The sequence below is a fragment of the Pteropus medius genome, unplaced genomic scaffold (assembly GCF_902729225.1).
Source record: "Pteropus medius unplaced genomic scaffold, Ma_sr-lr_union100, whole genome shotgun sequence".
NCBI lineage: Eukaryota > Metazoa > Chordata > Mammalia > Chiroptera > Pteropodidae > Pteropus > Pteropus medius.
This window is the reverse complement of record NW_024351729.1, coordinates 25,423,778-25,450,376: the sequence shown is the minus strand read 5'-3', so window position 1 is coordinate 25,450,376 and position 26,599 is coordinate 25,423,778. Positions and strand designations below refer to the sequence as shown.

The 26,599-nt window shown below is 43.7% G+C and overlaps 1 protein-coding gene and 1 pseudogene across 1 annotated transcript in view; one reads left to right on the top strand and one right to left on the bottom strand.

Annotated features, from left to right (window-relative positions):
• Positions 1–20,760, bottom strand: part of SGPP2 (sphingosine-1-phosphate phosphatase 2) — an 88,279-nt gene extending 67,519 nt beyond the window's left edge. The window contains exon 1 of the mRNA XM_039844902.1: positions 20,308–20,760. Coding sequence (XP_039700836.1) covers positions 20,308–20,526 — 219 coding nt within the window. The 5' untranslated portion in view covers positions 20,527–20,760. The remainder of the gene's footprint in view (positions 1–20,307) is intronic.
• A 4,974-nt stretch (positions 20,761–25,734) lies between these two features.
• On the top strand, positions 25,735–25,850 carry LOC120587820 (uncharacterized; annotated as a pseudogene).
• The last annotated feature ends 749 nt before the right edge of the window (positions 25,851–26,599 follow it).

Genomic DNA, 26,599 nt, shown 5'->3' with positions numbered 1-26,599 from the left:
CTGACGGTTGCCAGATGGGAGGAGTTTTGGGGGGCTGGGTGAAAAAGGGAAAGAGATTAAGAAGTACAAATTGGTAGTTACAAAATAGTCACAGAGATATAAATTACAGTATAGGGAATGTAGTCAATAATATTATAACAACTGTGTATGGTGCCAGCGGGTGCTGGACTAATTGGGGGGCTCACTTTGTAAATTACATAAATGTCTAACCACTATGCTGTATCCCTGAAACTAATATAAAATAATACAGTGAGCTGTAATTGAAAATTTAAAAAAAAATGAAAAAAGACTTGGGTTTCTATCCTTTCTCTGCCACTCACTAGCTGTGTGCCACTGGCTCTGTGGCTGTTTCCTCAACTACAGACAATAAAACACCTGCCTTACAGAGTTGTAAAAACTAAATGCATCAGTTCACATGAAGCATTTGGAGCAGTGCCTGGCATATAGAAAGGACTGAGTGGATGTAAGTTGTCGATGATAATTATGATTGTTCCACCCCATTAGGCACGAAACCGCCACCACTGGGCAATATGCTCTCACGTCTCCATGCGTCCGTGCTCAGCGGACACGAGAAACTTCGTTAAAGTCTATGTCTCGTTATTCTTTTCCTTCCCTGGCTTCCTTTCATTCATTTAAAAGAATTCGACATTTATCTTCTTTCACTTTTAGTGACCTTGTAATGTCATCGATCTAAAACCAGAGGCGCAAAGCTGCTAAGGGACGATGGCCAATAGGACGGCGGCGGAAGCGCTGGATTTTTCCTCTCAGATAAGAGAAGAAGAGGCAATTAATTATATCTGGAGGTGGCCGTGTGTCAGTGGACAGCCCAGGGCTCAACACCTCAGCCCCTCAGATGTCTGTTTTACAATTTTTAAGTCAGCCACAGGTAACACAGAGGGTTCATCAAAATAATTTTGGGGCACGTCAAAATAATTTTTACACACTTATTCGACTAGATGAAGAGGTAGCTGGATGGAGCCATGCGTGGTCACGGGTGTTTACTAAATATTAATATAACTTTCAAAGTATTCACCATCGATGTGGTGAAGAATAAATTTTACTTTTTTTTAGGTCAAAGAAAACACACTAATCATTTAATAGGGGATGTTTCTTCCTTCAAAACATCTCCTAGATATTTGATTTCATGAGTACTCTGAAAATTAATTCTAAAGAGTTGTTTAGTGGGGAGTTTTGCTAAGTCTCTGATTCTAGCTTCCTCCCCACTCTTTTATTCAGTATGTTTTTTATTCATTTGCTACTTCTTTTACTAAAAGTGAAGAAACTGAGGGAAGTTGGAATTCCAATGAATTAAGAGAACAATACATTATGCATTTGATCAAAATACATTTTCTCTGTTGTCAAGGAAATATGCAAAGGGGCTGATATTTATGAGTCAGTATAAACTACAAAAGGTCAAAGAAGAAACCTATCACCTTGTTTATCCATTGAGCTCTCAGAACTGACTGGAGAAATCCTTCTATTAGAGTTTGGGTTCTAGGACACATGGGGGGGCCGGAGCGAAAAGTAAGGTCCTGGTCAAGTCCGCTTTCTCTTGTAACATGATCGAGGCTGAGCACTGCCCTCCGCCTCGGAAGTCAGGTTGGGGGCGGCAGGGGAGACGTGGCATCAGAGGTGGAACCTCCCATCGTGGTTCCTATGAGGAGGTCTGCCACCCCGTCTCTCTCGGTACACCTTTGTTTAAGAGAACAGCTCCATCGGAAAGCAACTCGCTCGCCATGTGAGTCATCGGGGACCCTGGCTGAAACCAAACTCTTCCTGTTTTGGAGCAGGAAACTACCCATCTGCCTGCCAATGATAACAACTGTTCTAGCCTCAGGTATGCTTAGTTGATTTCCAACTCATGATATGTGTGGAAAATGGCCGCCTGCAGCCATGCGGAAGACGGAAAGGAAAAAGAAGAGATGGATGATCTTTCTGAGAATGTTCCACAAACGCCTGTGCTCCTGTTTGGATTGCTTCAGTGATCTGAGCCATTGGTCCTGGGAAGGACAGGCTCTCTACGCTGCCTGGATGCTCTGGATGTCCCCATCACCATCTGGAGGGCGTTGTTGCCTAGGAAATAACGTGGGGCTCGGGAGAATAACAAGTCCCCTCTTAGTTCCAGAGGTGGCAGAAGTTTTCAGTGCTGTAGGAGAGAACATGGTTTACGTTTTCTATTCTTATTTTTTTTAAGTGGGTGGCCACTTTAAGATTGCGACATGTGACATTGACAATATCTGGTCGTTTTTGGTTTACAAAATAGTGCTTTCTTATGGTTCAATGTATGAACGCAGAGGTTCTCGTTTTATTGTTTAAATGTTTTTATTGAGATAGAACCGGCATGTAACATTATATTAGTTTCAGGCATACAACATAATGATTCGATATTTGCATAGACTGCGGCAGAGGTTCTCATTTTAAAAGAGGAATTCTGCGGCCTCGAGCCTGTGTTTGACCTTGGTGAGATCCTGATCCCCCTCCTGGCGACAGGGCCATCGTGACCTGGCAGAGCAGAGGTCACAGAGGAGCACTCCACACACCAAATTAAGACCTGCAGAGATATGCTCACGTTGGCCCACCCATAATTGGCTTTTTAAAAATTAGTTGCCAAGTTTTCAACTCCCAGATTTCATATCCCTTTTGAGAATCAAAATCTGGCGACAGTGTGCGTTCCCATGGGCCTTGCGACGAGAATCCGCTGATTCTCAGAAAGGGCTGCTTTCTGCAGGATGGGGCGTGTGTTCCCCGCAGTCATCCAAGTCCCAAACCTGACCATCTTTGCTTCTCCCCCAGTCACAGGTGAGCTTTTCAGTCTAAGGTTAACTAACCCAATTCGTGGGTCATGTGTCCTCACGTGTTCGAGCCTGCCATTAGTGTGTCAGAAAGCTGGAAGGTTAACTTCATCGCTTCCCTTCTCCTTCCCAGTCTAGAGAAGGTTCATTTGGCTGCAGCACCATATGGGTGGAAAGAGAGGGAGAGACAAGACAGTGCGCAGTTGGAAGGCAGCTCTGTAGTAATCACACAAATAAGGCCATGTTTGCAAAGTCCCCACAGACGGAAATTCTACAACCTCTCACGCTAATCCAGTCCTAATGTTCAGCAACCTTCACTGTCAGGAAATCCTACCATAAATAACCCAAATCCTTCACGCAGCTTAAACCCATTTCCTCTCACTCTCTGCTCACTGGAGATGGGGAACAGCTGGTCACCGTTCTCTATACCAAGTTCTTTGTCAACTGGATGATTGGATTCTGGCTCTGGACCACTGTCATAATTAGGAGTCTGACCAGTTCCATATTGTGCCGTCTGCAAAAGCACGTCAAATAGGAAGATAAAATTCTGAGCATGCTGTGTTTCAGAAATGTGCCCTCAGGGGGCACGATCCCTCACCATGCCACCGGGCTGTTCACAGTTTATAAACTTGTAAATGGGAGTTTTCTACGTGGAAAGAAAAAAAATGTTTTTCTGAGGCTAGCTCTGTAATGTGAGCATAACATCAAATGGCGCAGATGCTCCAAAAGCCACCAAGAGAAACAAAAACAGGGCGAGCGTTTGTCGAGTGCCTCTCATGTGCCCATGACCTGCATCATCCTAGATGCTCTTCACAATCAGGCACTAAAGTAAGAGTTAGTATTAGTCTCGCTTTGCAGGTGAGGAAATTAGTGCACAGAGGCTCACTTGCCCAAGTTTGTGCACCAATGAGTGAGAGAGCAAGCGCTCAAACCTAAGCAGTGAGATTCCAGAATCTGCCATCCCTCAAATGCCCTCCATCCCGCACATAAATCCGGTACTGGCGAGCTCAGGCTGCTCACTGCATGGAATACGGCTCCACACTGGGCAAGCGGAGACCAAGACATTGTGGCAAAAATCGGGTGCTGGGTTCCTGACACAGTGCAAAGGAGCTCGATGCCACCGTGATGGAATTCTCACAGAGTCCTACTTGAGACCCTGGATCTCCACTTCAACACAGACAGCTACGTGACCGCCCAATTCCCAGCTGGCTGACTATTCCCAAGTTCGTGATCTGGAGGCCAACCTGGATCAGAGGCCGGGTTTCACCAAATACCACCTGGTTACCCCCTACCTGCCCCAGTGCCCCCAGCAGCAAAGTGGGGATGGGAGCAGCGGCGTCCTGGTGGTGTTGGAGGCACACGACTCCCCGACACGCTCCGTCCACGTGCCCAGCTGTGCTTTCTCACTCCACTTATTTCTAATCATTGTCATCGTTTTGCCTCCTTCACTACCCTGTAAGCCCAATAGTGAAGGAGCTTTGTCTGCTTTATTCACCATGGTACCCAGCGCCTAGCTCAGCCCATGGTAGGGACGCATTGAGATTTGAAGAATGAGTTAAGTTGTCATTAAGAAGATTAAATGAAGCTGCCTACGTAAAATGTAATAAAGATGAGTTCTACTCACTTCTCACGGTTTTTTCCTTCAAACAATAATCTGTTGTTTATGTGTCTGATTTCTCGACCTTGGTTCCCTCTATGGTTATGCAATGGACACTCCAATCTTCTTTTCTTTCAGCCTGGAGACCAGGCTTCCTTGCTGCCCAGAGCAATACCTCCTAAATGTCCCAATAACTCACTTTTTCAAAGCATAGCATCAGATAGTACAAATTGACTTTCTATGCCACTTCAGCATGGCTTCTACCCTAAAATTTGGGCAAATCTTAGGCTTTAAATTGTTGCATTGAGACGTATTAAATTTTGCATTCCTTCTGAAGGTTTGTGGCAGCACACAAGAGAAGTTGCTCTTATTACTTCTGAGGGTGCCCTGAGGGTCTACTCAGGGGATCCTAGCTACTCTCCTTTGCTCTAGAATTTGCTAAACCAGGAGCAGCAAATTTGAATGCCTACGTGGGTCAAGCAGGTACCGTAACTGAGCAAAGCCATCGCAGGTGTGAGGCGAGATGGGGTGGTGGGGACCGAGGGAGCCTACTTCGGTTCGAGGAAGCAACTGGAACCGGAAACCGGCCTCTTGTGGTTGTGCAGGAATGCAAGCTGGAGATGCTACATCTTCCATTTTCTCAGAAAACAAAAGCCAGAAATCTAGAAAGTCCTAAAACCATGTGTGAACAAAGCATGTCGAAGGCCAACATTTGGAGTGTCAGGCCCTGGTTTGGGATCCCAGCTTTGTGGTTACAGGAGGGCCACCATTCCAGGCAAACCAGGTCCCGGCAGTGGCAAGCAGTTACTATCTTCACCCCGCACGGATGACCACTGCCCATGTGGGGCCTTACAGGGGTCACCTTATTCTCAAAAGTCCGCACAGTCAAGGGCAAAGGGGATCGCTAGAGGTCTTCCATTTTCTGGTCACCAAACAGTTAACTCTACCCTGGGTTGGGGCTTTGGTCAGAGATGGACAGGCGTCTTGATGCCCACACACTCAAAGCTTTCTCTTATCACTCATGAACACGATTTCTTTTTCCGTTTTTAAATTCTCTTATAATATTCTAGCCTTACGCATGAAATCTATATGCCATACACTGTAATAAAAAAAAAAAAGTCCTGAAGATTTTATATTTCCATGTGATGTCCACATTTATTATTTAAAATTTGAGAATGTCAGCTGTCCTAAGTCTATACTTGGTAAGTTTCAAACCCTCTTAATGGGTCCACCAGAAATCTTAGGAGCATCTTCTTTGAAAATGTTCACTTAAGAGTTTTCTTATGGGGAATGATGGAATTGGAGAAAGGAAAATCTTGTTCAGGTGAGCCTTGATGATCTTAGAATTAATTTGTCCTTTCCCTACCTGTGTTGTGCTGTTTACCTGTCTCCCTTGATAGGCTGAGGCAACGGGCATATCTGCTGTTGAGTGCTCTGAGTCTAACCCAGGGTCTGGCCTGTTGTTACTTGTTTCATATACATTAACTAAACATTAATAGTACTGTCTCAGAGCAAGGAACACTCTTAACTATGAAAATACACTTTCCATAACTCGGTAAGAGGAAGTTCAGATGAGGAGAAACAGGACCTGGGAAGACATTTTTATAGCAAATGATTGGGTGTCACAAACTAGCAGAAGGCAGGAATGCAAAATGCAATATGCCTCGATACGACAAGTGAAAGCATCAGACTGGCCTAAATTTTAGAGTAGAAGCCATGCTGAAGTGGTATCTATTTGCACTGCCAGTGCGGTCCGAACCCCCACCCCCACCGCCGCCACCACCCACTCCCCACTGTAAGATGGAATTCATTCCAGCAAAGACCTGATGGATAAAAATAGCAGCAGAGGCAGGGGCAGGAGCAGGAGCAGGAGCAGCAGCCACTGGCGGTGGCAGGCAGAAATGATGGTGAAAAATAGCGTCTGAGGGCTTGCGCGATGCCAGACACAAAGTGTTGGGCAGACCCGCTGAGCTTCCATCTCAGAACCCCAGGAGGTGAATGTGATTCTTTCCTGTTTCACAGATAAAAAAACCAAGGCGGGAGAGCGTATGGGATATGCCCAAGGTGACATGGTTTGCAAGTGTAAGAAGCAAAGCACCATCTTAGTCCGTTCATTATGCTGCCTCCGCCAAGGCAGAGCACAGACCTTCTGCCCCGCGGAACGAGTGGCCAAGCAGGGCTCAGCGCGCAGCCTCAGTCAATACAAAACCGACGGTTAAAGGAAAGTACAAACCAATACTTGTTCCTGGCATCACACTGGTCTCCTGAGCACGACTAAAATAGAAGAAATGGTGGGAGGGACAACGGTGGGGGAGGAAAGACCATCTCTGCTGCTCCTTCTCGCCAAGCTGGCCTCATAAAGCCTTTCTCTCAGGAATAAAACAAGCTGGAAGTTTAAAACAACAACAACAAACGATCTGCAGGGCACTGCCTGGTATACTTCCATTTCAAGATGCAGTACTTCAGCTTCACTAGATGATCGCCATTCTGGTGACATATTTTCCATTTAAATATTGTGAGAATTGTTAGGGAATAAACTAGTAAAAATATCTTTTTCCTTTTAAGTGTGGGCGTCACTATATGCCTACGTGCCAGTCGCTTCTGCGGCGTTCCGCCGTGTAACACTGTGATTCAAATGTAGCCACTCTTGATTTCAGGCTTGTTCATGCAGGCCCCACTCTGGCTGATCTGCGACTCTTGCTGTGCTTGTGGTCAAAATCTTTCCACTACTGAGCACTGTAAAGCAGTGCCAGCTCTGAGGAAGGAAGAAGCCAAGGGCCCCCGAGTCGAACCTCTCCAGTGTTACTACATCATGTTATAGCGCATCCATACACTGCTACACACTCCAGGGTTCAAATGTAGGTACAGAAACACATTGCAAAAAGAAACTAATTTGTAAAACATTTTGAATATTTAGCCAAGAGAAACTCATTTAGTTAGCACCCTAGGGACTGGATATCTTATATGTTTAAGGGTGTTCACATAATTAAGCAAATTTTATGACACTGGTATCTAATCTTCATGGACACATGAAGACGAACTACACAATTAAGTTATCCAATAGTTTTCTATGCTTATGAAAAACATCACCCGACCAAGCCAAAAAGGGGCGGGGGAGGATAGAAGTTGGAAGATACTTTTAAAATACACTAGTACAAAAAGTCCATTAGATAATATTTTTATAATATCTGCTATACGCCGTAAATATTGCTTTTGACTACATCGTGGCAAAGATTAAGTCTGTTCCATCATGAAAGACTGGTTCAACAAAGAAAATCTCTTTTAACTCAACCTTTTATAAGATTAAAAGAGATTAAAAAAAAAAAGCCACATATGATCCTCTCATTAGGTACAGGAAAATAATTCAATACAATGTAGTCATAATTCATGAGAACATCTCTTGGCAAATAAGCTCTAAAAGGGATGGAAAAACTACATCAAATAGAATATTCTATGGTAAAACGTTAAAGCCGTTCCTTTGAAACAAAGGACAAGAATGTTCACTACCACTGCTACTTGCCATAATACTAGAGGTCCTCGTCTGTGCAGTAGGTAGGAAAAATTAATAAAAAGTATAGGAATTGAAAGAGAAGAAATAAAATCTTTTTTTTTCATTGTTTTCATAGCAAACACAAAGAAATCAGAGTGTTTGTTAGAATAAAAATGTGGCAAGATTGCCAATACATAAAATTCAATTGCATTCCGACACACCAGTGGATACGTCATAAAGATGTCAATTATCCCCGAGTTAACCGTAGATTTAATACAACTCTGATTAAAATTATGTTAAAATTAGTATCACCTACAAATTATTTTAAATTTCTTTAGGAAAGTGAAGAAAGTTATATTCTTAGAATATTCATTATTTAAAAAAGAAAATATCCATTTAGGTCTTGAAATTAGTAATTATGTTTTCTTTTAAAATGAAAATTGATAAATTCCTACATCATTCCTTTTAAGAACCACATCAAACATTTGGCAGTGGTCATTGTGATGCCCCTAAATTGAGACCTACTTTAGGATCCTTTTACTTTAACCACTGTCATCAGATTGAAGAACCAAGATCCAACGCTAAACACTCCCACGATATTGCAAGCAGGTGACTAAAGAGCTAAAATCACTTAAAATTGTTTGGACCTACAATGATAAAAAGAGATCTTCTAAAACAATGTTTAAAGAAACAGCAACAGAGACTTGCCGAAAATTGACTGAAGAAGTTGGGGGTTATAACACTCAACATCTGCTTCACTTAATACTTTTCTGAGCTCTCTAATAATACATTTTGGCCAAGCAAAGACCTTTCCGGGGCCCAAATGTTTCCACGAATTAAGATATTCCCTTTAGTGCAAAAGGACGTTATGCATTTTAGGCTCTTAATGTTTCATGTGGTCTAGACAGAGTAGCAAATGGTGTCCTGTCATTTCCGGTGGGGTTTTCATGCAGCGACATGGCGGGAGCCATTTTGTTTCATTGGAAGTACTTCGGAAGGTTTAATGAATATCCCCTCAGGTGGGGATCATGACCAATATAGCTGATATCTGGGACTTTGTCATGAAAATGTCAATGGTTATTTTTAAAAATTCTTATATGAAACAATGTTAGTACTCTTAGTAACTATCTAATATTCCTCAGAATTACAAAGTATCCTCATAGAATTTTTTCTACACAATAAAAAATGGTTTAATTTTCTCTAAATATAAAACTACTACCTTCTATTGTAAAAAAAAAAAAAAAAGTGCAAAAAGTACAGAAAAGCATCAATAGGAAAAAACTTAAATGTCCAGAGGGGACTACTGATAACATTTGGTTCATCACTCCAGATTCTTTTTAAAAATGTTTTTCAATATGTGCTTATCACCGTTTTAAAAATTGGGCCATATTATAAATATCATTTTTTGAATTTGCTTTTTTTTGGTTGAACACTATATCATACAGTGTTTCCATGTCTAGAAACATATGGAATTTTAATTACTTTCAAGATATTCTTTGGATATTGTGATGAAATTTTTCCCTTTGTAGAACATAGTTGAAAAAATTTACAATTAGATATTTGATAAATTAGATATGGTGATAGGAATTACCTGTGGGAGAACAAAAATCAAACAACCAGATATGATGGGTCAATCCAGAAAAAGCATCCATGAAAATGTGAGTTTATGTGCTTCTATTCTGTGTCCCCTGCCACAGCCTCGGCCACTGGCATTTAGAGTCCAGTTGAAATAAAGAGAAATCTACTTTCCTTTTTATGGATATTAGAGACAATTTTCTCTTTTATAATTTTTCTATTTAAAATTAATCCCCTATCCTCAATGAAATTACATATGGGAAAAGTAAACCTCAAAAATCATATCTTATGCTAAATACTCTCTCGGTTTTGTTTCATTTTAATTCCTACTATAACGGCTAACGCCAGGCTGCAGGATCAAAAAGTGGGGGTGAAAAGTAGAAATAGAGCCTAGATCTCAGATGACTTTTAAGATGTCTCCCAAAAAAGAAAGTCAAAATGTCAGATTCTAGGGACTCTCAGGTTGAAAGTAGGGGAGTTGAAGATATTGAGCAAGTTTGTAGACGAAGAGAAAAAATGACAACTGAGAGGAGACTGATGACTTGATGTGAGAATTCGATGTACTTGCAACATCAGTTTGAAGTGGCTTAATGAAACAAGATACAATAGAAATTTTTTTTTTTTTTGCAAAATGCCTGCAGCTCTAATTCAAGTCAGTCGATCTAGGGTTAAGGGCAAATGGGCTTTTCTGACCCTTGAACACCTGTCCGTGTTCTCCCTGGGCAGCTGGGGAGCAGGTTTGCAACCCAGCCATGAAGCTCTGCAAATAGACACAGCTGCATGGCCAGCTCAAGAAGCACCTCAGAGGAACATCTCCCAGATGCTGCTGTGTGTTTCCTGGGCTTCCCGCAGAGTGTGCAAAGAATACCCGGAGTAGAAGCTGTGAGAAGGGATGGCAGGACCGATGTTTAGAAGGCAGTATTGATTTTTTTAAGAACTTCTTATTTCGAAATAACTATCGGTTCACAAGTAATTGCAAAGGTAGTAAAGAGAAGTCCCATATACCCTTCACTTGTTTTCTCCCAATGGTAATATCTGACATAATTATAAATATCGTATCAACGCCAGGAGTCTGACATTGGTATAGTGCATGCAGAAAAAAAAAATCATCCCTTCTTGAAAGAGGACTTAAATGGTGGCCATGAAATAGAACATCAAAGATTCCTGCTTTGTTGGGCTATTTCCCATAAAATTCTATGGGAATTTTGTTGGGCTGTTTCCCATAAAATTCTATGGGAATTTTGTTGGGCTGTTTCCCATAAAATTCTATGGGAATTTTGCCACTTGAAAAAATGAAAACATACCCAGAAATGACAGAAAGGGCATTTTTCCCACAGGCATAATTACCCAGTGAATGGGCATTCCTAAAAGCAAGAATGAATCTGGTTTGTTTTAATTCAACTAATGGATATGAAACTGCCAGTGAGCATTTGGGGAGCTGGAGGTAATATCCAGTGCAGTCCAAGGACACTGTTACTTTCTTCCCAAGATTCCCAGGCCCGCACTCAAGGTATCAGGTGGTTAACCCTTCCCCATCCACCCCTCCTGGCCCCCATACCTAAGGATTTTTTTCTTTGTTTTTGAAACAGTTTGTTAATCAGTTCATACTGTGTTTGAAGCAAGAATGAGAGGAGAAAAATGGGATTCACCGTATTGAATGGATTTTTCAATATCTTGTTTTCTCAATATGTGGAATGTATCTCACCAGGTAAGTAGAATAATAAAGACCAGTGGAGGCCCCCAATTTCAGCACTTTCATAGATTCCTAAAATAGACAGGAGCGCTCTACATGTGCTGCCAGGAAACCATGACAGTGTTTTCTTCATGGAAAATTGTGTTCTAGAGAAAATACCTTTGCTTAAGATAGAATTCTTAACAGGACAAGAAGATTTAATGATTAACACAAAATGGAACGGCAGCAGTGAAAGTGCTTTTTTAAAAAAATTTGGAAGTTCTGACATTTTAATTAGGAGTCAAGAAAGTTAAAATTAGATTCGACTTGCTGTCAATAGCCTTCCTAAAACATAGTAATTTAATCGCATTAAGTTGATAGATGTTTCACTATCACCAACTTTTGGCAGTACCTAAACTCCCTTCGCTGTGTTCAAGAGAAGAAAGCAAAGCAATAAAAAATGTACTCATTAATCAAAATCTTTCATCTTTTCCTGGATAAAAAGGAAGGAGCCAACACTGACAACAAAATTAAGGTAAAAGAAGACACAGCCAGGAAAAGTGATCAGGGATAAAGTGACCGCAGTCGTGACCAGAAAGAGCAGGTGACCGCATTTCTGTCAAGAAAGATAAGGTTGAGTTTAGCATACCCTTCATGCTTCATCAACAGGTACTAGAGGTACCTGCCATGTTTTAGGAATGCATTAGGTCCTAGGGGTGCACAGGTGAGGAAGAAAGATCTGGCCCCAGTGACCCACCCCCTCCCAAGTACACAAAAATGAGAGAATGATCTAAGTGCAATTATGTGCATGTCTCCGGAGCAGTAGCGACCAGCACCTTCTGGTTACAAGGGGAGACCCACCCAGGCTCCCTCCGGTGACGGGAGTTCCTTACAAGACTCCTCAGGAAGTCAGGAAACTGCCGGCAGTCACATAGCCAGCCATGTTTCCTGAGCCATGCTATCCTGAAAGTCGAGTCCCTCCAACACCTCCCTGCAAAAGTAGGGTCTACCATAGTCTGAGCTTTTCATCCTGCTTTTACCATTGCTGCAGACTTTCTGCTCTCCTCTCCACCTTGGGAGTCTGCTGTCCTACTGCTTTTTCTGTCACAAGGCTGCTGTGTATGGCCTCCTCTTTCCCTCTGAAGTTCATTGCCACTCTACCATGTATGTCCCTATTTCTGGGTCTTGCAGTCAGACGCCCTCGGGGAGCAGTCTGATTGGATCTGTTAGTCACTGTCCAGTATGCAGTATCTCAATCTGACGAAGTTCTCAGGCCAGGCCATTTCATAAGACGCTGACCAGCCTATAGAAGGCTGCCTCTGACTCAAGGGCTGACCCCCGATCTGGTCAGCTTACAGCTATAAGGACGTCGGTCCCACGATTCAAAACATGGCAGCCTATATTGTAAGAAATTGTTTGTGATTTCTTTCCTCCTAAGCTGTTTGAGGGTGCGGGAGACACTCTAAGTATCATCGAGAACCCCAAACAGATATTAAAGCTTGATTTCATGTTAGTCCCATATGTGCTGCTTTAAATATAACATCGTCATTTCTTAAATGCTTCAGTACCAGGCTCTGTCAGTACCCACATAGGCATCGCCATTCAATCCCACACTCTTTCCCATCAAGCACAGTGACACCCCGAGAATCTTTCTTATCACGGTGTCCTGGTTGCCAATTCTGAGTTGGCACATGGAACGAAATTGACTTGCCATCCCCCTATCTACAGGATGAAGTCCAAGTTCTGTAGGAAGCCACATTAAGGCTTCAGCCTCAAACCCTGGCTCTTGCCCAAGATTCCAGCCAGTATTAAATTACCACCCGAATTTCTTTATGCAACCCGTGCTTGGGTATTCTCTATTTGTCCGTCCAGCTTTCCCCAGGGAGGCTGACCTTAATGGGATGACATCAGCCAGGCTCCCAAGCTCCCTGGCTTCTGAATTTGGCCAAAGGGAGGCACTGGCAGGATATGAGGGGGCATGTGGAGAATGAGTTTGAGATGTATTTCCCCCACGCCTCCTGCCTGGCAGTGGTTATGTTTCTCTACTTAAAGCCTGAGCTCCTGGCTAGAGGCCTCCCTATGACACCTGAGCTCTCCTTGGGTCTGGGGCTAACGGAACACTGTCCTCTGCCCTGGCTTTCTTTGGCTGGACTTACCTGCTCTAAGGTGCTCATCCTCCATGTTGGTTTTGTCCAGCCCTGCCCATACCTTTGTAAGGGAGCCCATCATTGAACTCCCTTCAATTACCCACCCTCTTTAAAAACTTTAGACTTATGTTTTAGAACAGTTTTCAATTTACAGAAAAATTGAGAACATAGTACAAAGAATTCCCATGTACTCCACACCCTTCCCATACACTTGGCAGCCAGTTTCTCCTGCCATTAATATATTATTAGTATGATACATCTGTTACAATACTGCTGCATTATTATTAACTAAAATTCATAGTTGATTTAGACTTTTTTGGTTTTTAACTAATATCCTTTTGTTTCTGTTCCAGGGTCCCACCCAGGATACCACCATTACATTTAGTTGTCATGTGTCCTTAGGCTCCTCTCGGCTGTGAGTTTTTCAGGCTATTCTTGTTTTTGATAACTTTGACAGTCTTGAAGAATACAGGTCAGGTTTTTTGTAGACTGTCCCTCAGCTGGGATCTGTCTGATGTCTCTCTCGTGATTAGACTGAGGGTATGGGTTTAGGAGGGAGAGACACAGAGGTGAAGTGCAATTTTCAACATGTATCGAGACTATATAATTTCAAGAGCACATACTGTCAACATGATCTGTGTCTGTTGATGTTACACTTGCTCACTTGGCTGAAGTAGCGTCTGCCAGGATTCCATGCTATAAAATGACACTTTTCTTCCTCTCTCTTTCCATATTTCACTCTTTAGAAGGAAGTCACTATGTGCAGCCCACGCTTAAGAAGAGGGAAATTATGCTTCCTTTGCCAGAAGGTGGAGTAGAACCTATGTTCTTTTTTTTTTTTTAATTGAGGTAGAATAAACATAACAAAAACTTTGCCATTTTAACCATTTTTAGGGATTTCAGTTACCCTTTTTCAGTAGGCCTTCTATTTCCTGCTGGGGTTTTTACTGTACCTGAGCTGTCAATATTCACCAAAAATGACAATGTGTCTTTATATTTTATCACATGAAATTTCCAGGCAAAGAAAAGGGATCCTCCTCTCTTTATCTATGTGACTGACTCCTTCTCACTGTTTAAGCCCCGACTCGTGACTCCATGAGCCCCTCTCGATTTTGTGAGTTACTCCTTCTATTGTTTCCCTGGCCACATATTTATCCGTCTAGTCTAGTATATTTTTTGCGTTGCATCATTGTCTTTGTGGATTTCCTAGGGCAGAAACTAAATCTTATTTATCTTTGTATCTTTATGGCTAAGAACTGTCCCAGAAATACATTTGCTGATCACTAAGTGTTGGCTGGAAATAAAGGAAGAAAAGATGAGCTAGAAGTTGAAATGGCCTATTTTTTCCCAAAGATTAAAGAGAGTGTTAACACCTACTATTGGTGAGGGTGTGGGAAGATCTGTATCCATAGTTATATATCCTAGTACGCCCTTTCTTTAGGGCAAATTGGTAATGCAATACATTGGCAAATAATATATGCATATTTCTACCAGCAAGTGGAAATTTCAATTAAGCTATTCAAGAATTGACTCGGGCTTGGCAATGATTTTTTTTTTTTTGACACCAAAACTAATGGCAACGAATGCAAAAATAAGCAAGTGGGACTATATCAAACTAAAAAGCTTCTACACAGCGAAAGAAACCATCAACAAAATTAAAAGGCAACTTAGCAAAAGGGAGAAAATGTTTGTAAATCATGTATCTGATAAGGGATTCATTTCCAAAATATATAAAAAAAACTCATGCAAATTAATAGTAAAAAAAAAAAAGAAAAAAGAAAAAAGAAACCGAAACAATCTGATTAAAAAATGGTCAGATGATCTAAATAGATATTTTTACGAAGACATACAGATGGCCAACAAGTACATGAAAAGGTGCTCAATACCACTAATCATCACAAATGCCAATCAAAACCACAATGAGATATCACCTCGCATCTGTTAGGATGGCTATTATTAAAAAGAATAGAAAATGACAAGTGTGGGTGAGGATTTGAAGAAAGGGGAGCCCTGTGTACTGTTGGTAGGAATGCAAATTCGTGCAGCCACTATGGAAAACAGCATGGAACGTCCTCAAAAAATTAAAAATAGAACTGCATATGATGCAGCCACTCCACTTCTGGATATTTAGCCAAAGAAAAAGAAAACACTAATTCGAAAAGATATAGGCAGCTCCACGCTGATTACAGCATTATTTACAATAACCTAGACAGGGAAGCAACCTAAGTGTCCATTGATGGACGAATAGGTAAAAAACATCATCACGCACACACACACACACACACACACAGAGGAATATTATTCAGCTATAAAAAAGAAGGAAATCTTGACATTTGCAACAACCTCGGAGTTGGGCCTTGAGGGTATTATGCTAAGTGAAATAAATCAGAGAAAGACAAGTGCCATATGATCTCATTGACATGTGGACTATAAAAATAACAATAAAACTAAACTCATAGATAGAATAGATGGGTGGCTGCCAGAGGTAGGGGTGGAGGTTGGGTAAAATGGGTGAAGATGGTCAAAAGATACCAACTTCCAGTTATAAGATGAATAAGTCACGGGATGTAATGTATAGTGTGGTGACTATAGTTAATAACACTGGATTGTAGATTAGAAAGTTGCTAAGAGAGTAGATCTTAAACGTTCTCATCACAAGAAAAGAATTGTAACTGTGTGGTGACAGATGTTAGCTAGACTTACAGCGGTGATCATTTCACTCTATATACAGATATCAAATCATTATGTCGTATGTCTGAAACTAATATAATGTTATATGTCAGTTAAATCTCAGATTAAAGAAGACTGTCACGATATGTGGAAAGACACTTGATCAAAGATGGTATTTTTAATGTAAAAACTGGAAACAATTTAAAGGCACAGCAGCAGGCCGACTCGATTTCGGGGTATCAGTGCTACGGATAACATAGCCATTACCCGTCAGGCTGACTATTTACTGAGTGATTATCTATGGCAGTACAATGGGCACGGATCTAACGTTTTCTTTGTATTTTTTTAGGTTTTTTCATCTGAACAATATCTGTAACTAGGAAAAGAGTGATCAAATGTACCTTTTCAAAGTGGCTTACTATACCATTTTGACCTGAATATTCATCTAAAGATAATCAAAACTTGAAGTTCAATCTTTTGGCCAGTTTAGTTATAATCAAGCCCAGATGTCATAGCTGCCATGGCCGCTGCCTCTAGCCCTCACCACCTTCGTCCAGAACACACTAGGGTGGTGGATTCCAGGATAAAAGAATTCAGAGCTTCCCGCATCTGTCTGCCAGCTTCTCTGAGTCCCACTTCCGACCTGAATCCTGGACATTGTCATTTTGTTTGGTTTTTAAAGCTCTTCTTACTGACCGTAATTTGCAGCCAGAGTTGGAAACTCATGGTTCTATTCCACTCTGCTCATTTTGCAGATCGGACAACTGAGGCCCAGAGAAAATTCAAAAGGACACCAAGGCAGAGCCAGATCCAGGTCTCCCGATTCCTATGGTGGTTTTTGCACTTTATCAAGTCAATAAAATCAAGAGCAGGGTTTTGTAGATGGAAAGGCCCTCAAATATTCCAAGAGCGAAGACTTCTAAAAATAACCTGTCTTTCATTCCCCTCTCCAACCCAACTTTAGAACTACATCTCAGCAAATAGTTATTGAAGAATATTTCTTGAGCACAGTGTAATTTGGAAAGATTATCTCTGGTCTAAAGTAATGACAGGAAAAAGCACTGCAAAGTCTAACCTAATGCAACACTGTTGAGTAAGCAAAGATGATAGAAGTCAAAATACTATTATATCCGAGGGTGGCTTTAGCCCCGGAAAAATAAACACAGTTCTGATTGGGCCTTTGCCCTTCTAGCTCGGTCCTAGGATCCCCACCTCTTGCTCTTGGCAACTGCTGAGCATGTCCTCGGATGGTCACCCTTGCAAACCAAAAGCAATACTTCCTCTTTCTACCCAGTCTCTACCATGCTCCCAGTCAAGCCGCAACACTCACAGCTTCTCAGTGAGGCAGATCAAGTGAAGCCTCCGAACTTCCCCCTGGAAGGTGCACAGTAGAAAGCAGTTTAGACTTGAGGGTCAAAAGAGCTGACTGGGTGGGTATCTGAAAATTACGCAACAAAGCATTTAACCCTTTAGGGCTCAGACCTCTGTCTGTGAAATCCACTACTGCCGGGACTTATCCGAGGTCCAGTCGGACTTACTCAGTGACAGCTTTGTGCATGCCAAGCCCAGCCCTGATTTGTAAAAGATTCACTTAATCGTTAAGCTGGCCGTGTGTGGTATTAAGAGAATTTATAAAAGAAAGCCCTTACTCAATCATTTCCACACTTGTCCTGTTTTAAGAATTAAAATAAATATAGAAAATGTGGGAGTTGAGAAAATTGCATGTTTGTATCCAGTCACTCAAATGAAGAAAACGACTTTTCTGTCGTTTGAAGGGTCTTAAATCAATGTCCTAGTGCTACTTCTGAGCTATGTGGAAAATTCCGATTTTCAATATTTACTTCTAAATTTTTTAAAAATCTTTTTTTCGTCCTGAATTAAATTTTAGCCTTCTCTTATTTTATCCTGCTTTATAGTGAGTGCAGTCATGTACTGGATTTGTAGGGACCATTTGGCTCACTGAAGGCCCAGGCTCTTCAAGCTGCAAGATGACATTTCTCTGCAAGAAATCTGCTTATCTTGCTTTTAAAGGGCTGATTTTACATTGCCATCTGCATTCATTTATTCACAAAATCCACTGAGCTCCCATGTGCCAGGCATGGGAAGAAAAGCATGAGCACACGGACGAGTTTCCTGCATTCTTAGAGCTTAGCAGCCACTGAAAGACACTGGCAATAATCAGATCTCCATACAAAGGTTTGTTTACACAGTGTAAATAAATGCTGCAGTGAAGAAACACAAGAAGGAAAGAGTACCTATAAGAAAGGGCCGAGACTGCAAGGTGAGTGAAGGTTCTCTTGAGGAACTGACCTTTGAAACCAAAGGGTGAGTATAGATTCTTGAGAGCAAGGACAGGCAGCTAAGGCAGGCCACAGGCTGCGCAAAGGCCAGAGACCCAGGGGAAATACCTATTGGGGAAAAGTTTCCTCAACTGTCCATTTAGAGTCTTATCAGTTATCTGGGGCAGGTATGCAAACATCCTTTTGGGAACTCCACCTACATTTGCAAATGAATCTTCCCACTCGAAACCAACTCATCGTCAAAAATATTCATTAACCTCTCATTTCAAATGCTCTGATGGGTTTTTTCCCCCCATCGCACATCAATAAGTGATTTCTTATCGTGAATTTTTAGGCTTCTCTTTCTTTTTCTTGCTCTGTAGTGAGTTGTGTGTTGGATGGGAAGGGGAAATCTCTTCCATTTGGCTCATTCAAGGTCCAGGCTCTCCAAGGAGCAAGAAGACAACTCTCTGCAAGAAATCTGCTTATCATGCTTTTAAAGGGTATGAGAGTCCTTTTCCAGACCACCTTGCCAGGGGTAATGCTTAGAACAGTTTGAAAAGCATTAGTGGAAAAGGTACTCTTCTTCAGCTTCCTGAATTAGGAACACAGAGTAGAAGCTTGAGCGGAGAGCAACAGAAAGCCAGTGCATCTACCTGCAGGTCTAAACAGCAGGTGCACAGAAAACACCCTGCCACATTTCAGGGAAGGGGAGCCACTGGTCATCCCCTTGCTTCGCCCCCTTTTTAAGGCAAGGCAAAAGGGAAATGGGGGAAGGGTGTCTCAAACTCATCTAAAAATTACTGGATGTCACGTGAGACAGAGAAGGAAAAATAAAAGGAGAAAAAAATATCGCAGAGGAAGATTTCTCTAGAGTGCAACACACAACCCCTCTCACCCTCTCAAATTCTGTAATTCCACGCCCACAATATTCCATTTCACATAGAAGCCAGGTTCTTCATAATTCCTCCGTTACTAGATCTAGAAACCGACACATAAATGTCATCTTCCTGTCTCCAAAGCTTCCAGGAAGAAAAAAAATGTGGTTTCCTTTACCCATTCCCAATCCCCCCCTCCCCTGAAAAAGAGAGTTGGAATTATTAATACAGTCCTTCTGTCCTCGCACGCCACACTTTTTACCTCCCCCAGGAAAAGGGCAGCTTCTGTGGGTGCCCAGGGCATTTAGCTGCTGGAGAGAGCCCTCCAGCCCAGGAGCAGCCATCCGCCCAGGCAGACAGATGAGGCACGTTAGCATTTGCAGCCTGTCTGGTCCCTTGCTCCTGGAGTCCTTGCGCACTGCCGCAGTGGGTTGTATAACTACACTCGTATAACCACACTCGAACGCCTAGAGGGGAGCCTGGTGAACATCCCTCCTGACATCTGTTAAAAGTCACTGGAGACAGCTAATACAAGACCCACCAGGCAGGGGGGCCCCCCAAGGCTCTGAGGGAGGGGGGAAGGAAAACCGCAGTTAGGATCTCAGCACTGGCGGTACAGAGGGGGCGGGGCGAGGTTTGTAAACCTCCCCAGGAGCAATAATTAAACCTGAAGTTCTGTCCTTAGAGCTGGCGAAGTAGGAAGGTGAAGAGCACACTGAACCCCGCTACACCCCATTCGTGCGGATCAGGAAAGGGGGATGGAGCAGAAACTCCACGAATGCTGGAGGAGTTCTCAGATTTTCTCCCCGGGGAAGCCTCCCGTGAAAATGCCAAGGACATCACCGCTCCTCTTTCCAATTACGTAACTCTTACACATTTGGACGGCTATACAAGAATATAAATTTAACTACTTATGACGGTAGAAATAGACTGCATTTAAAGCTTGGGGTGCATGTGCAATCCTAATAGCCCTGGTTGCCACCTGGCAGCGTTAGAGGGTGGCATCCCGGTGACCGCACTCCTCAACCCCCGTGCCCCCCTCCACACACACAGCTCTGGGAGCCGGGTTGCTGCTGGGGATGGAGCCCCCTCCGCTCTGCAGGTGCGGCGCACTCCGGTCCCCGCGTCGCGGAGTCGCCTGGACCAGCTAGTCCGCAGGGCTGCCCCTCCCCCCTCCTTCCCGCACAAGCACCTGGCCCGCGGTTACCTGCGGGGCCTGGGCTCTCCGCAGCCCATTGGCCGGCCCCTCAGCGCCCTTGCGGCTGGTGGCAGAGTGATGTCCAACCCCGGGCACCAGCGCCGCGCCCTCCACTGGGCCCGCGCCGTTCTCGCGGGGGCCTTCATCCGGCGCCGGGAAGAGCCCGCAGCGGCGCTGGAAGCGGGCGACAAGCTGGGAGTCCTGCAGGCTCCACAGCAGCTCGGCCATGGTGCGCCCGGGCTGCCGCCACCGCCGCGCCTGTGCCCTCGGCTCGCACTGTCCCCTCCGCCCTTGCGCTCGCTGGCCCTGCACTCAGGGCGCAGGGCGGGAACGGCCCGGGGCGTCTGCCAACAGGTGCGCCTCTCGGGTCCTAGCGCCCGCCTGCCGCACGCGGAAGCCCAGGTATCCGCCTCCGCCCCGCTCCCGGCGCGTCCGCCGCGCGTCCCTCCCCGCGGGTTCGGGCGGGCTCGGGCGCTCCCTGACGTCCGCCAGCTCAGAGCTGGGCGGAGGAGCACAGGTGCCTAAGCCGCGCCTCTCGGCGCACACCGCGTCTCCACTGCCTCCAGGCTGGAGCACACGTGCCACCTAATGGGGGCGGCGGAGCACGCGTGGACCCGCGGGAGTGCGTCCTGCGGTGCGCGGGCGGACCCCTTAGTGACCTTCCTTTCACTCTTGAGCCCAGGGTGGGATCGGATTTCCGCTCGGGCTTCCCGCACCCAGCCCTCCACTCTTGGCCTGTGAGTGACAACTTCTGGGGAGCAGAGTCAGCCACCTGAGGAAAATCCCCGAGTTCCTTCTAAACTCTGCGTGATGCAACGTCTCCACCAAGGCCCGAACTTCCTTGACCTTGCTCAAGAGCCTTGGCGTTTCAAGATGGGCCTCTAGTCACCCTCTGCGTCCCCGCCCCTGCCCGTGTGATTTGGCAACGCGGGAACAATTACGGACGCGTGGGAGGGAAACGCGATTCCTTCTCGGTCTTCTGCGTTGAGAAAGAGGACGCCCGCCCCACCTCCTACTCCCGCGCCTTCCCGCTCTGCCTCTGTTTACACGATGGCACGCGAAGACCGAGCGAGATCTTTCGGGGCCTTTAGACCTGAAGAGAACAAGATGCTGAAGGACCGGTGGAGGATTGGACATCTCACCGCACCTGCGCCTGCCTTCGCGCAAAGGAAGATTCTCCCAGGAGGGTTTTCCCGCCTCCCTCCTGAATCTCCTTCCTCACACAGGCCTCCGAGCTTTCTCACAGGGACCGAGAGGCAAGTCAAATCGGGCCCAGCCGGTCAGCCAGCGACAAAAGTGCAATTCAACCCTTCTGTCTTCTGTTCGCAGCGAGGGCTGCGTTTCCTGGTACCCCGTCCGAAGCCTACTAAGCATTTGGTTACACGAATGACCGTCAACAGACACCCGACACTACCTTGTTGATCCAGTTGTGCTGTTAGTCTAGGAAGTCTCTGGGATGTAGCTTTCCAGGATGATTTGGTCTCTCTCATGCCTGTTTCGGCTCTCCTTCCCAGAACTTTCTGAAGATTAAGATCAAGGTGTCTGAGACAGCAATGAAACTCTATTTACACGTAACTTTCTCCACTTAACCTTGGGAAGAAACCCAGAGCTGCTGTTATAATCCAGCTGCATCACACACAGATAGATGTCTGGAAGCAGAAGGTGCCTCTCCCCAATGCTGCTGTCATTTACAGCCACTGAGACAAACCCCTGTGCTTTAGTTTTAAGAGCTGGAGTTGTAGTAGGTCAGGACCTGTTCTTTTTCTGTGTCAAAGAAACATGTTCTCCCATGAAGACACCTGAATGATGCATCTCCCACAATTGATGCTTCAGTTTTCCTTTCTCCCAATTAAGAAAGAAGCAAAACAAAACATAGTCCATGAAACGTAAGGCCAGATAATTGTATATTCAGACAGTATATTTTATCTCCTTGGAGGAGCAGGCACTGACTTTGGCTTCCAGCTGCCTCAGTCTCTTCCTGAGATAAAACAAGAATACTCTCTTCTAAGGCTGCTGTGTGTGGCAGTGCTTGGCTCATGGCACCATCACTCCAATCTCTTCCTCTGTTGTCACATGGTGTTTTCCTTCTGTGCTGAGTTCTCAGTGTCCAAACCTCCCTCTTCTTATAAGGTCACCAGTCTTTGGATTAGGATCGACTGTAACACAGTATGATTTCATCTTAACATCTGCAAAAACTTTATTTGCAAATAAGATCGCAGTCAGCAAATAAGGTTCTGGGCGGACATGAATTTGGGGGGGAACACTGTTCGACCCAGCACAGGTACTCACTCTGTGCCACATATGTGCTCAGTACTTTCATACCATGACTAATTGAATCGCCTTTTCTCTCAGCAGCCCTATGAGGTACAGAGCCCCTTAATCGTGGAACTCATATTTTAGTAAGGGAGACTGCTAAAATATTGAAAATCAAATAAATGTGTACTTTTACGGATTGATAAGTGCTCTGGAGAGAAGGGAACATGGTGGGTGGGGTAGGGGGAAGACGTTTTTAGGTAGCATGGTTATGTCTGAGGAGAGGATATCTGTGCAGAGACTTGAAAGAAAAGAAGGAGCCTACCTTATTGAAATCAGGAGAAAGAGAGAAGAAATCGCAGTTGTGAAGACCTTGAGGCAGGCCCAAGGTCAGAGTGTTGGAGGAGCCACCAGGAGGCCAACATGATGGAGACACTTGAGGACAGACGTTGACTTGGGAAAGGTAGGCAGAGGCTAGGTCAATTAGGGCCACATAGGCCATCGTAGGAAGTAATATCTCACTTTACGGATGAGAAAACTAAGGCTCAGAGATAGAAACTTGCCCAAAGCTATGCTACTGATAACTGGCATAAGGAGGATTTAACCCAGGTCTGTCTGACTCCAACGCTTGTTCTCTTTATTACGAAAATACATTCTATTTCCAGAATTTATCTTTACTCTTAACTTTGGTATTGAAAACTATTCCCAGTGTATAGTAAGTGCTCGATAATTCCTGAGTCCATGAATGTTGTTCTAGACTGAGTAAAATCTCACGTTTTTCAATGCTCGTAGAGCTAGCAACTCATTTTCAAACTGTTTCATGTAAACTCTACAACAAGCCTGAGAAGTTAAGTGGTCTCGTTTTCATTTTTATAAAGGAGAAAAACTGTGGCCTGAGATTTGAGGTGATTTCTCCCAGTTACAAAATGTATTGGATACTTTTGCCGGGTCTGCCATTTCACACTGCTCTTATGGGAGAATTTCCTTCCCCCTCCACCCACTGACTACCCATGGGATGAAAAAGGAATGGAAGAGGATATTGGCAGCCATATTTGAGCTGCCCCCTCCCCGCTCCATGCCAAGGCTAATTGGCCCTGGACTGGACACTTGATCAACTCATCAAATGTTTTCTCTTTAGGAATTTGGATTCAAAAACCCCAGTCAGTATCTGTTAAACTAAAAAGAAGAAAATTAAAAGACCGAAGACCACACTGTGATGCAGACAACTCTGTCATACGTTAGCAAGGGAGAGATAAAACGGACATACAGGGAAGTCAGGCAAAGCGAATGAACGACCCCTGGGAGACTGCCTGGTTCCGGTCACGTGAGCGTCTCCCTGCCCCGGGTTCCCAAGCTACCTCAGAATGCGTGGTCCCCAGTCCCCATTTCTGTTACTTGTGGCCTGAAGAGGCTTAGCTCAGAAAGCCAGGAACTAACAGAAAGAACATGGACACTGAGGATCTAGAATTTATACCTGAGCAGCTTCCTACCTTTATGTCAGGGGCTGGATCATCAAATCCCCACCCACCTCTGGCTGTCGGCAGCTTCTTGTTGTCATGGAAACCACCACTTCCAACCCACCCCAGTTCCTTGGGGTGTTAGAAAAGGCTGCAGAGTCCAGCTTTCCAAAGAGATTCCAGAACTCAGTGAAACTGTTCACAATATTTCATCCCACGATTAATCGAATTGCTTCTTGAGATTTGCCGGAAATCTAGTCATTTTATGTGGGTCATTTATTCTGCAACCCACGCAAACTTTGGGCGCACAACCCTTTCAGGATTTACAAAGTGCTGCATGCGAATCATGTGAATTTGGTGACTGGAAGGTTTGTTTTTTTTTTTTTTTAATGCTAATTTATATCTTTGCATGTATGTTATACAAAGTAGCTGAGGATTCATAGCCTTAACAGATTAGCGACATAACATTTGTTGATAAATCGATCAGAGACCTAGGGTCCATGGACTATCCAGCCCACTGAAATTTTGAAATGTAACGCATAGAACTCAACTTGTGTGTTCAGGTACAACCCCATTCTTCTCTCTAATGAAAAAAACATTTTTTCTATCTGGCCATTTTCGATAAATCATGAAACATAATAATGAAATTCTGTTCTTGAGGGAAGGAAAAAAACTTTTCACGCTGAGAACAATTTCAGCTTAAAACCTTGCTTCAAATAAAACAGTTGCAGGTGATATTCCGGCAAACAGGGGGATGGAAAGAGGGAAAGCAATAAGAAGAAAGACTAGGAGTCTTGGATTTCCCCTGCAGCAAAGGTTCAAGGAACGGTCCAGTTTGCATGGCTCACAACCATGAATATTGGTTAAGAGTTTGCTTTCAGCCAGGCCTTCTTGGTTTGAATCCAGTTGAATCAAATTATATGAGACCAAATAGTTTTGTCCAATGAATTTTAATGGACTTCGACCACTTTATAAGGGACATTTCAGAGTTCAGTAAGTTGTACTTAACTAAAGAGCTTGGGGGGAGGGAGAGATCTCTTATGCCAACCAACTTTTTTTAAAAGTCAGCCCTTCTCTTTGTTTGGCTTGTGCTTTGATAAAATGTTAAAACATCTAATAAAGAAAAGGGAAAAATTTCTTCCATCGAGTTTGCACTGGGGTTGGTCAAGCTCCAGCCTAAGACAAAGAAAATGTATCAGCTCACAAGTGGTCTATTAGGGTTGGTCACTTTTATTCCTAAAGAATGTTCCTTATTAATATCACTCACTGTAGAGTCCTTCCCAATGATGTTTTCTGCACACTTTTATGTTTCAATTTAGAAATTCCATTAACATAATACTTTCCAAGACTATATCCATTCCATAGAGCTGGGTAGGGCTGTACCCAGCTCTATGTTAGTTATCAAAATTTTAAAACCTCATCTACCTCTGAATAAGCTTCGAAATCTGAGTAAAGCATTTTTAGTTATGCTTTATGCATATGTTCAAATTCATAAATAATCTACAAGCTAAAAGTTGGTTGGAGAATTTCACAGACATTCATCTCCAACATTCATTGTCTATTAAGCAAAGAATTCCCAGAATAATATAGAGCAATAGATATAGCATCTTGCCGTTTATGTTTAAGATATTAAAATACAGACATGGTTTCATACTGTAGCGGTTAGCACGTCTGCTTTACACGCAGAAGGTCCTGGGTTTGTGCCCCAGTGGAGCCATAGTCCATGGTCTACGGCCATGCCACCCTGAACAAGCCCGATGTCTGATCTCAAAAGCTAAGCAGGGTTGGGCCTGGTTAGTACTTGGATGGGAGACCACCTAGGAAGACTAGGTGCTGTAGGCATTAAGAAAAAAAAAGATATTAAAATACGTGTGTGTGTGTGTGCGCGTGTGCGCGTGCGCGCGTGCGCGCCTGTGCCTAAGAATAGCAAAAGACCTGGGGGGAAAATACCCATTTGCTAATCGTAGATACCACAAGGCTAGGTGCTAATAGGAACTTTCAGTTTTCACTCTAGGTATTTGAGTTTTGTTTGAATTTTTCACAGACATGTATTACTTTTGTAATTAAAAAAAAATTATACAGGTGGTTAATGTAAAACAATATAGAATGCCTGGGGGACAAAAAGAGACTAACTGCCAGAGCCCACCCATGTGGTTACTTAAGGATTTACTGTTCTTTTAAAATTCATCTAACGGGTCAGGCTTGGTTAGGGGAAGGCAGGTTTTTCAGATGTTTATATAAAAGAGATCACCGTGAATAATTATACCAAGACAGGCTATGAGCCACCAGGTGTTACATGTCTTTATTATAATACCCCTGTCAAACTCACCTGCTAGACAAAAAACAAAACAAAACAAAACAAAACACTTTTTTTAACATGTGGTCTAGGGGCTTTTGAATTTCCAGTTCGGTGACCTCATAAGTCATCCTGTTGTGGTGAGAAGCGCCATGGGCAGTGAGGGGTGCAGTGTGGTGGGCACTGGGTGAGCGCTGCACCCATCAGGTCTCAGTGTTCCTCATTGTTGTTGACAGGTTAATAAAGGACTGACCAGCTGAAGCATCTGTGACACTGAATACTGTCTACGATGGGC